Genomic DNA, 14,195 nt, shown 5'->3' with positions numbered 1-14,195 from the left:
GCAGAAAGCAGGCAATTTTTTAAGAAGAAAATAAGGAACTCAAAATCTCAAAGTTCAGGCATATTCAGTATCGTTATTTTGGTGTCTATTTCCTGCCACACATATGCTCCTAATGCCTCACACCTGCAGATCCTTCCACTGTGTTGTGCTTTGAGGGATTATATATCAGCATTAGAAGCCAGCTCTCTTAAAGATTTTTATTTATTTCTTTTTAGAGAGAGGGAAAGGGAGAGAGAAAAAGAGGGAGAGAAGCATCTGTGTGTGAGGGAAACATCAATCGGTTGCCTCTTGCACACCCACAACCGGGAACCTGGCCTGCAACCCAGGCACGTAACCAGCGACCTTTCGGTTCACAGGCCAGCACTCAACCCACTGAGCTACACCAGTCAGGACAGAAGCCAGCCTTCTTAACTTACTTAGAGAAGCTTTATGCTTAATGGCCTTAAATCCATAAACTCCATAGAGTTCAGAAGAGATCTAGAGAAAGTACAGAGTTCATCTATTTGCAGCAGGAAATAACCTGCAATTTGAACATAAGGTATGGCTACACAGTTTGAACAAGAAATATGTTCTAAAGGAAAACTATGCCTCCCAAAAATGCCACGTCTCTGTTAAATAAGGAAGATAAGGTTTGCTCCCCCTGTGTTTGGGAAGCTTAGATCAATATGAGTTTTGATTCTTAGATTCTACCTTGTATTATGCCAAAAAGACAAGAATAGTGGAGACTGAACTTGTTTGAATTAGACATTTTGCTTCATTCAGAGGTACGAAATTGCTAGTTATGTTGAAAGGTGACATTTTGCTCTTTTCAGAGGTACTCAAGACAATTGATGAGGGAGATGCTGATGAAGTGACAAAGCAGAGGATTCATGATGGAAATGAGAAGCCTGGTGCTTTGTGGCACATCTATGCAGCCAAGGATGCAGAGAAGATCCGGGAGCTGCTCCGAAAGGTATGCCCCTGGGTGGGCTCCCAGCTCATAGATTAAAGGTCTGGAGATGCTGAGACAGCCTCCCTAGTGGTTTCTCATGCAGGGTCCCTTGGCCTTAAAGACCTTTACCCCTTGTCAAAATGCCCCAAAGGCCTGAATCTGAACCTAGAGGGTGTTGAATAAAAGAGAACCTTTGACCCACCAAGGACTTTGCTGCAGCAAGTTGGATTTATGCTGTTAATAATTTGTATGTATTTATTGATTTTTCTGTCTTTGTATTTTGGTCATGGTTTCAGGTTGGAGAAGAGCAAGGCCAAGAGAATCCTCCTGATCATGACCCAATTCATGACCAAAGTTGGTACCTGGACCAGACCCTCCGTAAACGACTCTATGAAGAGTATGGTGTGCAAGGCTGGGCCATCGTTCAGTTCCTGGGAGATGCCGTCTTCATACCTGCTGGAGCCCCACACCAGGTGGGTTTCATCTTGGGAGCTGGGCCTCACACTTCCATGGGCTTCCTTCTTTGACTTTCTTGCTGGCCTGGCAGTAGATTTAAGTGGCTAGATAAGATAGATTGCTTTGAAAGTATAATTTATATTTGGTTTTTGAATTTCCTTCTATGTAATGGTAAATGCTCATTAAAATTTTTTTGCAACAATGGAGACTGTTAAAGATAAAGTGAAAGGCCCAGCTCAGGTCCTTGTGCCATACCCGTTTCCAGGCCCCTCATCCTGCCCTCCCCAGAGGTAGCCTACTCTTAACAGTTCTAGACCCTTTTCTATGCATATACTAATGTTTTATTTGTACTTATAGTATTTCTGCATATGTTGTTTATATAAAAATAGAATTATTATAAGTATTTCTAAAGTTTTTTTTTGTTTTTGTTTTTAACTAGATCATGGCCATTTTGCATGTGCTACTGAATCTCTAATGCCTGTATTTTCCCTATGTACCTTTCCTCTCCCAGGTGCACAATCTATACAGTTGCATAAAAGTAGCAGAAGATTTTGTATCTCCAGAACATGTAAAGCACTGTTTCCGCCTGACGCAGGAATTCAGGCATCTCTCAAACACTCATACAAACCATGAGGATAAACTGCAGGTAAATATTTCCTCCTTCACCCCTGCTCTGTCTTCTCATCTCCTACTCAGCTAACATACACAAGAGGCACATTCTGTTTTATTAGAGTATTCTCTGGGAGGTAAGACTGTGGAGAGATGATAAAGGGAACCATGTCTAGGGGTATGGAGTCCTCCACCCAGGAAGTATTTAATCAGTCTTTTTCAGGTTTGGACTTAAAGAATACTCATCTTTTAACCTAATCATTTACAATGTAACAGTCTTCTATTTTTCTGCCCCTGGGAGATACAGTGTTTCAGTGTTAGTAACTGTGACTAGACTGACCTCCCCAGTCAGATGAGAAAAAGCACTGTGGCAGTTTGTTTTGAGCAGGTTTCCTAGAAGAGCTATTTCTCTGAAGCTGCTTCTCAAGACAGATTTCTGTGCAGACTCAGTTCCTTCGAGCTCTGCTAGGGACTGCAGTCCATGGCCCTAAGAGAAGTAAGGATTGTTTTCCCCTTGTAGATCTAAGATGGACAATCAGATTAGGTTTTCCTCTGCTCCTGAAGTGGATTGGAACTTTAAGGGCAAAATTTCATTGTTAATACACTTGTGTGCTTTAATAGCATAAGAGAATAAAGAATAAAGAAACAATGTTGCCCAGGCAGAACTTCTGCAATCTGAATACACACTCTCCCAGCCTCTCATTTGTGGCCTGTTTTCATCCATCATACTTGTGTCTCACGTGTGTCTTCTTTGGTCAATGACCAATGAGGTTGGAGATTTTTCTTGGTTTCCAGTAGATTCACTCATCTTCAACCTTAATTTGATCTGTTTTGCTATTCCTTTTTCAAAATTGTAGAATATTTCAACCATAAAGTTCTTTTCTTTAAATATTTTTTTAAAAATTAATTAGAGAGAGAGAGAGAGAGACATCAATTTTGTTGATCTACTTATTTAATCATTCATTGTTGCCTCTTGTATGACTGGGGATCGAACCTGCAACCTTGGCACATCTGTATAGTGCTCTAACCCAACCAGGGCTCAACCATAAAGTTCTTACACAAGGTACAATGATATTGATAACTATAACATTGACATTATAGACAGTGCAAATATTCAGGCATACATATTTCAGACCCCACCTCCATTAGGTCTCTGCCTCTAACAGGTCACCTCTAATCTTCTGCCACTGCTTTACTTCTTTCTGTTGTATTTTTTACCATCTAACATATTTTCTATTTTATCTTTTGGTTTCTATTCCTACTAGAATATAAGCTATTTAAGCTCTACGAAGGCAGGGATTTTACTGTTTTATTCACTGCTTTTCACTAGCACAGTATTGGACATATAGTCGGTACTCAGTAAATATTCGTTGAATTAATACAAAAAATTTAGTGGAAAGTAGCACAAGTGGGCTTATGTGTCCATTACACAGCTGAAGAAATAAAACATCATAAATACACACATAACACATGTACAACATAAACATGTACAGCAATTACATTGTTGAAATCTCCAGGTACCCTTCCCATTCTATCCCTCCACTCTCCTTCCCCAGATATAGTCACCATCTTGGTTTAAAACTGTCTATTCACTTTCTTATTTTTTTTTTCTTTTTTTTTTAAGATTTTATTTATTTCTTTTAGAGAGAGGGGAAGCAAGGAAAACATTGATAATACGAGAGAAACATCAATTGGTTCCCTCTCACATGCCCCCAACCAGGGACCTGGCCCACAACCCAGGCTTGTGCTCTGACTGAGAATTGAACCGGTGACCTTTCAGTTTCACAGACCGATGCTCAGTCCACTGAGCCACACCAGCCAGAGCTATTTACTTTCTTTTAATAACTTTTACTATATCTTCCTACTTCACACGTAGTATGTGTTTCTTTTAGACAAATTAGAAAATATCTACAAGTACAAAAGGAAAAAATACCCAATTATCTTACCTGCCCACTTTGTTTAATACATTCTTATTCACTACAGGACCTTAGACAAGGTTCTTAGCAATGGAACCTTGATTTTTTCAGTTTCTTATCTATAAAGTGGGGGATAATAAATCAATCTATCTCATGGGATTATGGTTAGAATTAAATAAAAATCCACATAAAGAGCTTAGCAATAGTGCCTGGCACATAGTAATCACACAGATGGTGGTGATTATAGAGCCTTTAAGTGATTTCATTATTCTTTTTGAACATAGACTTTATATGCTGTGTGACTTGTAAACCACCTTTGGAATGGTATTGGGAAGCGTGCAGTCCTGCTTGAGGAGTTTCCTCACTAATCAGTAGGCTTATAGGCAGTGTAGAGCATACATTTCCATCTGCAGAAGACAGCATGGAGCTGCCGTGTTGACTGTGCTGTTTGCTCTCTCCAGGTGAAGAACATCATTTATCATGCAGTGAAAGATGCTGTTGGCACCCTCAAAGCTCATGAATCCAAACTGGCAAGGTCTTAGGCGTGGAGAAATTCCAACTCCCCTGTGAAGCAGGTCTTTCACTCACACACTTACAGGGAACGGCAGGGTTCTCTGCTGGAGCGGAGGCCCTTCACTCGGAGCCAGTGTGGTCAGTATTACAAACTCTCCAGCCACTCTTTTCTACGCTGCCTCAACACTGAAGGTTGACACAGGAAAGACACACTGTTCACACACACAGTTTCGGACTCCACGCCGAGGGTGCCACATTCCCATCCTGTGGCCTTTTGGGACTCTGAATTGCCTGAACATCGCTGGGCTTTTCTGCACAGTCTTGTGATTTGGGATTTGTGGAAACCAGGAATGTGGGCACACTTTTCTTTCTCTCTCGTGCCTAGTTAAGTGGGAATGTCTGGAGGTATGGGGGATCACACAAGTGGTACAAGTAGAGGCTAATTGCTTAACCAAGCCTGATGGAAGCCCGACAGCGGCTCTGCACGTGACCTCTGACACAGCCCATCCCAGGAGACAGGGTGAAGCCATTCCCCACAATCTCTCCCGTGAACACTGGAGTCTTGCAGGACCCGGGGAGGACCCACTGCTTTTCCCAGGAGGCTCCAGGATTAGGAAACGTGTGTATTTAGTGAAAAATAGGTTTGTAGTGAAATAGTTACTATTTCATGAAAGTAGATATTTTTAGAATTTTTGAAATACCACAGTTGTTTTCCTGGATTATGAGGAAAGGCACATTACATTTAGTCTTCCTTTCAATAAAACTCTTTGAAGAAATATGATTTTTAGAAATCAACTGCCCATTATAGCACAAAATTAGCCAAAGCAGAATTTAAAAGAATTGGCTTTTTAGGATTCTTTTAGTTCCTCCCCCTCCCATCTCAGTCCTATCTTGAGGGAACAGCCATGTGAGAAAGAACTCTGTCGTGTCTGAGCTGTGGTGTGTTCCACACGCACACACACTGGTGACTTCAGGAACTGTTTCCACCTATTACCAGCGTTCCCTTGGGACACCTCTTAACAGTTCCAAATGCAAAGGAAAGTTTGTTTTCCTACATGAGGCTTTTTTTGTTTTGGGGGTTTTTTGTCCAGAAATATTTTCAGCAAAACTTTCCAACTCAGTGGAGTTTTATTAAGAATTTATTTGAAAATAATGGAATTCATTAGCCCACGGGTACATTGGAAAATGTATCTGTCTTCTTTCTGGCTGTACTGTAGTGCCCTGCAGGCTTGTTTATATGTTCACAGTTACTTTTTTTTTTTTTTTTTAAATAAAAGTCATTTACTGTAGAATACTTTTAATTTCACTTTCTGTACTTTAATTTTGTTGAAGGGCTGATTGGGATTTCCATGTTCTTATTAAAAATCTAACAAACCTGTTTGGAGTGAACTAAATTCTTCTTGTGCCAGCCATTCTGAAAGGCCAGGTAGAGGTTGGGGTTGGAAGTAGAGGATGGTTCATTTTCAGATCTTCATTACATGGCTGCATCTGATTACTGCCCTTTGCTTCCAAAATTGTTCCCTGTTGGGAGAGGGAAATGCCAGGTCATTGTGGTTTGAGGGCTTGGAGTGAGGGGGGAGGGCCCACATGAGTTAGAGGATGGGAGGAGAGATGGTTTCCCATAGTCCATGCTCAGTGAATGGAGTGGGAAAGGTGGGGTCCTACCCTCCTGGGGCATTCTAGGGGAAAGGCACATGGGGTGTGACCTGAGCAAGGTTTTGAACGGTCCATGGTGGAGTTCCTCAAAGCAGGAGGCCCACATATAAAACATGTGTCTCTAGATCCACCTCAGAGTTGGTGGGAGAAGACCCAGAGGGGATTTATTTTTATCAAGCAGCAATGAAAGTGGCTTGAAGAGCTTGGACAGACTGTATTCTAATTAGGACAGGCCTTTTGAAGAGGAAGTTGTAAAGAATAGCAAGAAGGGTCATTAGAGGCCGCTTCTCTGGAGCCTGTTGGAAAACGTGTTCCAAGGTGTTTAAGCCTGGAAATACAATTATCAGAGTGGAAATAGTTCATTGTGTGGTGCAAAAATACCAAGATTGAATAGGACCATGGCTGAAATACAGAGCTCTGAGCATGTTCTTTCAGCCTGGATGGGCACGGGTTGATGCTGTGATCACCAGAAGTGTGACACCCCACATAAAAGGTAAATGGCTGCAGAAGCTTTGAAATGGGACAGGAAAGGAAAGCGATGGGGAGGATGGGAGCTGTGGAGGTTGGAGCTTTGTTGCTTCAGTGGGAACCAGGAGGCGGGCTGGGGCTAGCCTACACTCTGGATATAAATGTCTTCAGAATTAGGGCATGCAGAGCTGTCCGTGCTCGCTGGGGGTGGAACCGGAGCCCCTGGATGCACCTCCAACCTAGACCTCAGGCCTTGGGAGAAGGTCTGGCTCAACCCCCTGCCCCAGAGTGGTCACCCTGAGCGCACCGGGCTCCCCTGCAAAGCTTAGAGACTGACAACCCTAAAAAAGCTGGGTCAAATTCAGGGGTTTTCTTCCAACTGGGGTTGGGATTTTTTGTTTTTAGATTTTTATTTACTTTTAGAGAGAGGGGAAGGGAGGGAGAGAGAAATAACATGTGAGAGATGCATCTATCAGTTGCCTGTTGCACGCCTCCAACCGGGGACCTGGCCTGCAACCCAGGCTTGTGCCCTGCCCAGGAATCCAAGTGGTGTCCCTCTGGTTCGCAAGCTGGTGCTCAGTCCACTGAGTCACACGAGCCAGAACCCAACTGGGGTTGGTTATACTGGTGGCTGAGAAGAGGTAGGGTGAACAGGTGCAACTATAACTTAGGTTTCAGGACTTCTCAGGTAGGTGTCTTTACAGGGCCTGTGTTGGGGAAGGAGGGTTGGGAGAAGTAGCCTATTTAAGTAGACTGCCTGGGTTCGCATCTTAGAAGCGTGACTTAGTGGTTTTGTGACACTTGGCAAATACCTGAACCTCCATACGTCTTCACATTTCCTCACCTTTGAAATGAGGACAATTAATAACCTCTGCCTTAGAGGCTGGTTGTGAGGACTCACTGATACAATGCACGTGAAGCCCTCAGCACAGGGCTTGGCGCACAGTAAGCATTCAAAGTCACAGATGTTATTCCTTGTGGGATAGTTAAGCCTTTCAGCCCAGCGTGCGCAGGGCAGGGGACGGGCTGGACGTCAGGACAGAGCCGCGAAGGCGCTGAGGACCTCGGCCAGAGCTTGGAACCCGAGGACGATGAGCGGGAGATGCGCGCAGACGGCGGGGCACCGAGGGTCAAAGGCGCATGCCCGGCGACAGCAGGTGCGGGGGGCGCGGCGGCCTCCCCTTTAAGAACCGCCGCCCACGGCCGGCCGCTGCGGCAGGGACCTCCCCTTTAACGGCGGCGGCTCCTCGTCGCTCCGCGGCCCCCGCGGCGGCTGCTGCTGCTGCTGCTGCTGCTACTGTCCTCCTGCCGCCGCCGCTCGACCTCCGGCAGCTGCATCCGCGGCCGGGCGGGGTCCCCGCCCCGCGCCCCGCCATGGTGTCCTGGATCATCTCTCGCCTGGTGGTGTGAGTGCCGCGGCGGGCGCGGCGGGCGGGAGGGGGATGGGGCCGGGGGTCCCGAAGCCCGGGGTGGACCGCTCGGGGGCTTCCTGCAGCACAGTCGCCCGAAGACACATCGTCGCTATGTGGGGTCCCCGGAGACATCGAGGTGTGGGGACCCAGGGCTGGGGACGAATATCGAGGAGCCTGGCAGGCCTGGCTTCCCACCCCTTTCATTTTTAATTTCCCTGCTCCGTCTCTCAGCCTCATCCTAGGGCTGAGCAGCATGGCTTGATTTACGGGGGGCGGGTAGGTCCCTTTCCCCACCCAGCAGATCTGGTCTGGAGGAGCCGCTCAGACCTCGGCCCTCGGCCCCCTGGGAAGAGGGAGCTGATGGACGAGTGGGGAGCAAGGCAGGGCCTCCTCATTCCACAGTTAGGGCCGTAGCAACAGCCTTGGCCTCCCTAAAGGGCCAGGTCCCTCCCTCTCCCCCCGACTGTCAGGAGATGGGGGTGAGGGCACGTGGTCTGAGGGCCCCCGAGGCGACATCTGGGTGTGGGGAGGCAGAGATGCTAGGAGGACAAAGTGTGGGAGGCACCCCGAGAGGATGTGCGGCTCAGCCTGGGATCAGGGAAGCCACGGAGGGGGGGCGCTAGATGGCCTTCATTCCAGGATGCCAGCCAGTCATGGAGCTGTGTCACTGCACCTCTCCTAGGCTGCAGGAGGGAACCCTGCTCCCACACCCCAGACTTTGTCCTTGGGGACTCCACCCCCACCCCATCTCCACAGGCCGGGTCCAAGTATCCTGCCTCTATAAGGCCGGTCCATATGGGAACAGGCAGTACCTACCCTCCGGATCGTCAAAGGGTTCAGCCTGGCAAGGGCCCCACATGGCCTCAGAAAACCCCCACCTCATCTCAGGACCCAGACCCTCAGCCTCCACCACCCGGGACTAACACCCCAGAATCCCCTCCCTGTTGCCTTCTTCCCATTCAGTGCTGTGTCCTGGCTTCCCCTGAACCTACCAGAATCTCCTTCCTTCCTCTCGCCCAGCTCAGCCCAGATGGAATCCAGGGGCCTCATTTCACGTGGCCTTCAGAGTAGCTGCTTCTCTTGTCTGGATGAGTCCCTGAGAGGCCCTGGGCCTCTTACCGCCCCCCACCCCACCCCCTGCCCTGCACCTGTACATCATCTCTAATGGGATCCCCATCAGGTCCACTCCAACCAGGGTCTCGAGACCAAGGCCCTCCCCGGAGACTGGTCCAAGAGTGCTTACCTGAGGGAATGAACCTCTTTGCTCCTCACAGGGCCTCCTGCACCTATGCCTTCTGCTCCTTAGGGCCAGAGTGGTGCCTCTCCCAGGTAGCGTGCCCTGTAGACAGTGTCAGGTTCCTTCGCACACCTGGCCCTGCCCAACCTGGCTCTGAGATAGGGGAGTAGAGGGTAAGGGCAGATGGGTATGACTGGACATGGTGTTTGGGGAAGGAAGACACCCTTTTGGCAGTGACTAGACCCTGCCCCCCCATATGTTTGTGCCTAACCAAGGACCATGGCCAAAGGGACCGCACTGGACCCTCTGGCCTCTGGGTCTTTCTATATCTCAGGGGCTGGAGAAAAGCTGAACGATGAGGGGGAAAGGACATCTATCACCTTAGCTGGCTGGGACCTCCATGCTTCTGTATCACCTGAGTCTTTTTTAAAAATTTCTATTGATTTTAGAGAGGAGGGGAGAGAGAGGGGAAAAAACCCACACTGATCTGTTTTTCCACTGATCTATGCATTCATTGGTTGATTCTTGTATGTACCCTGATCTGGGATTGAACCTGCAACCTTGGCATAGCAGGATCATGTTCTAACCACCTGAGCTACCTGGCCAGGGCTCCCCAGAGTCATGAGTTCATCAATCCAGCTCCTGTTACCTACGTGGGGACTGATGCAGAACTGGGAGGGAGAGGCCGCTGCTCTTGGCCGAGAGGCCCAGTAACCATGCCTGCCTCCCTAGGCTCATCTTCGGCACCCTGTACCCAGCTTATTCTTCCTACAAAGCCGTGAAGACAAAAAACGTGAAGGAATATGTGAGTGTATGACCCTTCAGCTCTCACCCAACCCACATGGTAGAGATAGGGGAGGATAGTAGGTCACATAGATGGGATGACTTTGTACCAGTGCCGTTGGGACTAATGAGACCCTGGTCCAAAGGAGGCTATGTATTCCCCCCTGCCTGGGTGTGACCCTCAGGCAAAGTGGAGGTCCTGAATGTCCCTTCCCCCATAAAACCCCTAGCATAGCTGGCAGGCAGAGGCCCCTCAGACCCCAGCCGACACTGCCTCTGCGCCCACAGGTGAAATGGATGATGTACTGGATCGTCTTTGCCTTCTTCACCACAGCGGAGACACTCACAGATATCGTGCTCTCCTGGTGAGGTCCAGCGTCCCGTCCCTGCATCTCAGTGTCCAGGGCTCTGACTTCCTCTACCCAGCCAATCAAACAAAAGATTGAGACCCAGGATGGAGACCACAGTTCTATGGGGTTCTGGATGCCTGGCTTGATCGGCAAAATAAGAACAAACATACCCTTCACATCTCTTTCTGGTGGGAGCCAAAGCACCACAAGAGAATTTAGGAAAGCTCTTTCTGCCAGGCATACTTAGGTCTGCAGCAGGTCACAGCTCTCTAGGCCTCAGTTTCTCTATTTATAAATGATTCAACCCGAAACACATGGGATACTTGTACATCAAAGCCATTTTCCAGACACAACTAGACTATGTTTGAACCCTATGAGGACAGGAAGGAAGTGTCTTAATCATCTGTGTATTCACAGCCAGAGCTCAGAAATGTTTATTGAATGGGCACATACATGCCTCTTGGAAGAGAGGACTAACAGAGCACACACAGTACATTGGAATCACAAGAAGAGAGTTTTAGGGAGAGGTAGAGGACAAAAGACCGTTGCATTTGTAGATTACACTAAGTCCTCACTTAATCAGTAGGTTCTGCAACTATAAGCAAAGTGGTGTATGACAATAGTAGTTTTACTGTAGGCCAATTGATATAAATAATAGTTAAGTTCCTACACCATCTCATCAACATTATAACAAAACGACATTGAATGAAAGGATGCTATTCTTGGACCTGCTGAACAAGGGCCTATGGCCTTTGAGAAAAATAATGTTAGCAGAGGAAGGAAAGTGGGTTGAAAATTGAGGGCAGTGCGTGTAGATGCCTCCTGACTAACACAAGCAAAGGAGAGAGCTTGGATGGAGGCTTCGTGAAACTTGCCTGAAGGAGTTTGTAACCTGACAGAGGAAACTGTGGGGAATGGAAAGAGAATAATCCTTAGAGGCAAGGGGCATGTCTTAGCAGCAAGGGATAGGATCCAGAGCACAGCTGGAAAAGCCCTCATCTCCCTGGGAGCAAGGGGAGGAGGAGAAGCGGGTAAGGATGCAGCAGACCTAGGTGAGAGAGCACCCCTTGGTGTTGGCCCCAGGACAGAGGAATAGGGGGTCTTCTGTCAGGATGAGAGGACTGGGACTCCCAAGAGAGAAGAGGGTAAGGGAGCTGCTGCTGCGGGGACTTCCTGCTGGGCTCACTTCTCACCTTCCCACTTGGGATCTCAGCTGAACTTCCCAGTCCCCTTGAGATTAGAAATGACCAGTCTCCCGGGCCACGTGGAGACCCCAGAGCACTAATGGGTCGGGGGCTGGCCAGAGTCACGCAGGGGATCAGTGCACCTCCTGACTCCCTGCCCTGGGCTCTGTCGCTTGCCTGTGTCCCCCCAACAGGTTCCCCTTCTACTTTGAGCTCAAGATTGCCTTTGTGATATGGCTGCTGTCCCCCTATACCAAGGGCTCCAGTGTGCTCTACCGCAAGTTCGTGCACCCGACACTGTCCAACAAGGAGAAGGTTTGCTCCCACTGGGCTTCCCAGCCGGCCCCAGGCCAAGGCAGACCAGTGCCTGCAGCCACGTATATTCCTGGCCCTCCCTGGGGGTGCCCAGAGCCTAAAGTGACCTGGCAGGGCCCTGGCCCGCAGTAGGCAGTGCCTTTGCCCAGGTGTGAACAAGGGCAGGGCAGGGCCTGGCCAAGAGGGCTGGCTCTCACTTCTTCCCCCTCCCCCTCCGATCCCTCAGGAGATCGACGAGTACATCACACAGGCTCGAGACAAGAGCTATGAGACCATGATGAGGGTGGGCAAGAGGGGCCTGAACCTGGCTGCCAACGCCGCCGTCACAGCTGCTGCCAAGGTGAGATGGGGGCAGGCCCAAGCCCCCAGGGCCCCACCTTGCTCATCACGTCCCCCTGGTTAGGCCCTTCTGCGTCCACCCTGTCCTCAAGGCCGTGAAGGTTTGGGGCTTGTGCAGCTTGGGGTTCCAGTCCTGGCTCTGCCACACTCCGGCTAAGTGACTTTCACTCTCCGAGCCACTGTTTCCTCATCTATCCAAAGGGAAAGTACGGCCCAGCCCATCAGTGCTGCCCTAGGACTGGATGAGGACAGTATGGGAAGGCACTGAGCCCAGCGGCTTCCCAGTGCCCCATGGTGACCTCTCTCTCCACCCCGCCCCTTCCTCCGGTTCTCCCGGTGCGTGGTGGTGACCCCAGGGCCAGGGGGTGCTGTCAGAGAAGCTCCGAAGCTTCAGCATGCAAGACCTGACCCTGATCCGGGATGAGGACTCACTGCCCCTGCGCGGGCCGGACGGCCGCCTCCGACCGGGCCCCGGCAGCCTCCTGGACACCATTGAGGACCTAGGTACCGGCAGGGCCCGCGGCTGGGCAGGGGGCACGAGGGCAAGGAGGTGACCAGGTGTAAGAGACACCCAGAACCCCGTTCTCCTTTTCTCCCCACAACCAGGAGATGACCCTGCCCTGAGTTTAAGGTCTGGCACGAACCAGGCAGATTCCCGGACAGAGCCCTCTGAGGATGATGTGGGAGACAAGGCCCCAAAGAGGGTCAAATCCGTCAAAAAAGTGCCCAAAGCTGAGGTGAGAGCTCAGACCATGGCCACCTGCGTCTCTGAGGTCCTACTGGGCACCTGCTGCTGTCTCTGGGTTGGGGGTGGAGAGTGGCAGTCACAGCCCGGGTGAACCCGAGAGGGGCTGGAAGGCTGGGGCGGGGTGTGGGGGGCAGTGAGGAGGTGGGGAGGGGGTTGTGGCTCCAGGCTGAGCACTCTGTCTTCCTCCCTCCTTCCCACAGCCACTGGCTTCCAAGACACTGAAGACCCGGCCCAAGAAGAAGACCTCTGCGGGGGGCGACTCGGCTTGAGGTCCCGGCGCCCCACAGGCTGCAGAGCCCCTGCTCCGCACTGTGCCCGTAGCCCATGTGTCTCAGGCCCCAGGGCCCCTCGGATGGCTGTTTCTGGTGCCCGCCCAGTGGCCACTTGTCTGGAAGGGCTTGGAAAAGAGGAGGGAAGCCCTGCTGGGGGGTTAGAAGGTAGAGGCTGGACCAGGAGCTGGAGACGAAGCCGCCCAAGGAGGTGGGGGCTCCTCAGAGCCTGAACTGCCATTCTCCCCTCCCCAGCCCTGTTAGCCCACCCAGTGCCTTGCTGAAGACCATGGCCATCTGCGTCTCTGAGGTCCTAACGCGCACCTGCTGCTGTCCCTGGGTTGGGGGCGGGGGGCAGTCAAGCCCCGGTGAACCCGAGAGGGGCTGGAAGGCACCTGGGGGAGGGGGAGTGAGGAGGGCCTCAGGGAGCCTGGGCAGGGGTTCCAGGCCACAGTTGTGGGTGGGGGACAGGGGCTTAGTGTGGGCTTAAGTGACAGGATGGCCAGGCCAGAGCCGTAGCTGGGGCACTGAATGAACTGTGTGTTTACGTGTCCCCACCAAAAAGATGTGGGGTTTCGGGGGTGGGTGTGAGCGTGGGTGGATGTTTCCGGGTCTAGGGCTGGGGGATTTGGGGTAAAAGACTTTCCCTCCCGCAGTGATCTCTCCCCACCCTCAGCCTTCCCTCCTAGTCTCTGAACCTCAAAGGACCCCAGCCCATGAGGCAGCAGGGTTCTGAGGAGCCTCTCACCTCCTCCTCTGACCTCAGTTCTCTTTTGCCTCTTCCCATTCCTTTCCTGCCCCTAGACGGGGCTCCTCTCCCCCTCGGGGCCCACTGGAGAGCCCCCCGCTGAGCCAGCTCCTTTCCTCCACACCAGGAGGCCCACCCTTCCCCCCCAGGTTTTCCTGTGCCAAGCAGACTGGGCCCCACGTGAGCAGACTCCTGCCAGAGCCCAGCCTTTTGCTCCACACCCTGCCCCAGCTTCTGCCGTGGTTTCAGTCAGAGCCAGGA

The 14,195-nt window shown here is 50.5% G+C and overlaps 2 protein-coding genes across 4 annotated transcripts in view; both read left to right on the top strand.

Moving 5' to 3' along the window:
* KDM3B (lysine demethylase 3B) overlaps nucleotides 1-5,797 on the top strand; it is a 53,402-nt gene extending 47,605 nt beyond the window's left edge. Inside the window, exons 21-24 of one of the 2 annotated variants that reach the window (XM_054568390.1) lie at nucleotides 813-952; nucleotides 1,228-1,404; nucleotides 1,899-2,033; nucleotides 4,374-5,797. In XM_054568390.1, the coding sequence (XP_054424365.1) occupies nucleotides 813-952; nucleotides 1,228-1,404; nucleotides 1,899-2,033; nucleotides 4,374-4,454 (533 nt within the window). In that variant the 3' untranslated portion in view covers nucleotides 4,455-5,797. Of the gene's footprint in view, nucleotides 1-812; nucleotides 953-1,227; nucleotides 1,405-1,898; nucleotides 2,034-4,373 lie in introns of those variants that run through there. The other variant, XR_008528712.1, reaches the window with a different exon arrangement.
* A 2,042-nt stretch (nucleotides 5,798-7,839) lies between these two features.
* REEP2 (receptor accessory protein 2) lies at nucleotides 7,840-13,587 on the top strand. Of its 2 annotated transcripts, none has more exons than XM_054567973.1 (8): nucleotides 7,840-7,955; nucleotides 9,931-10,003; nucleotides 10,270-10,346; nucleotides 11,710-11,830; nucleotides 12,057-12,170; nucleotides 12,532-12,673; nucleotides 12,776-12,906; nucleotides 13,118-13,587. In XM_054567973.1, the coding sequence occupies exons 1-8, from the start codon at nucleotides 7,924-7,926 to the stop codon at nucleotides 13,184-13,186; spliced, it is 759 nt and encodes a 252-aa protein (XP_054423948.1). In that variant the 5' UTR covers nucleotides 7,840-7,923; the 3' UTR covers nucleotides 13,187-13,587. The 2 variants fall into 2 exon arrangements, with proteins under 2 accessions (XP_054423948.1, XP_054423947.1); XM_054567972.1 differs by having other exon boundaries at nucleotides 12,526-12,673.
* Nucleotides 13,588-14,195: the final 608 nt, after the last annotated feature.

Source organism: Pteronotus mesoamericanus, unplaced genomic scaffold (genome assembly GCF_021234165.1).
Source record: "Pteronotus mesoamericanus isolate MK-2021 breed Mesoamerican mustached bat unplaced genomic scaffold, CSHL_Meso_final contig_2, whole genome shotgun sequence".
Taxonomy (NCBI): Eukaryota; Metazoa; Chordata; class Mammalia; order Chiroptera; family Mormoopidae; genus Pteronotus; species Pteronotus mesoamericanus.
The sequence above is the reverse complement of the archived record's forward strand: the minus strand, read 5'-3'. Positions and strand labels throughout refer to the sequence as shown.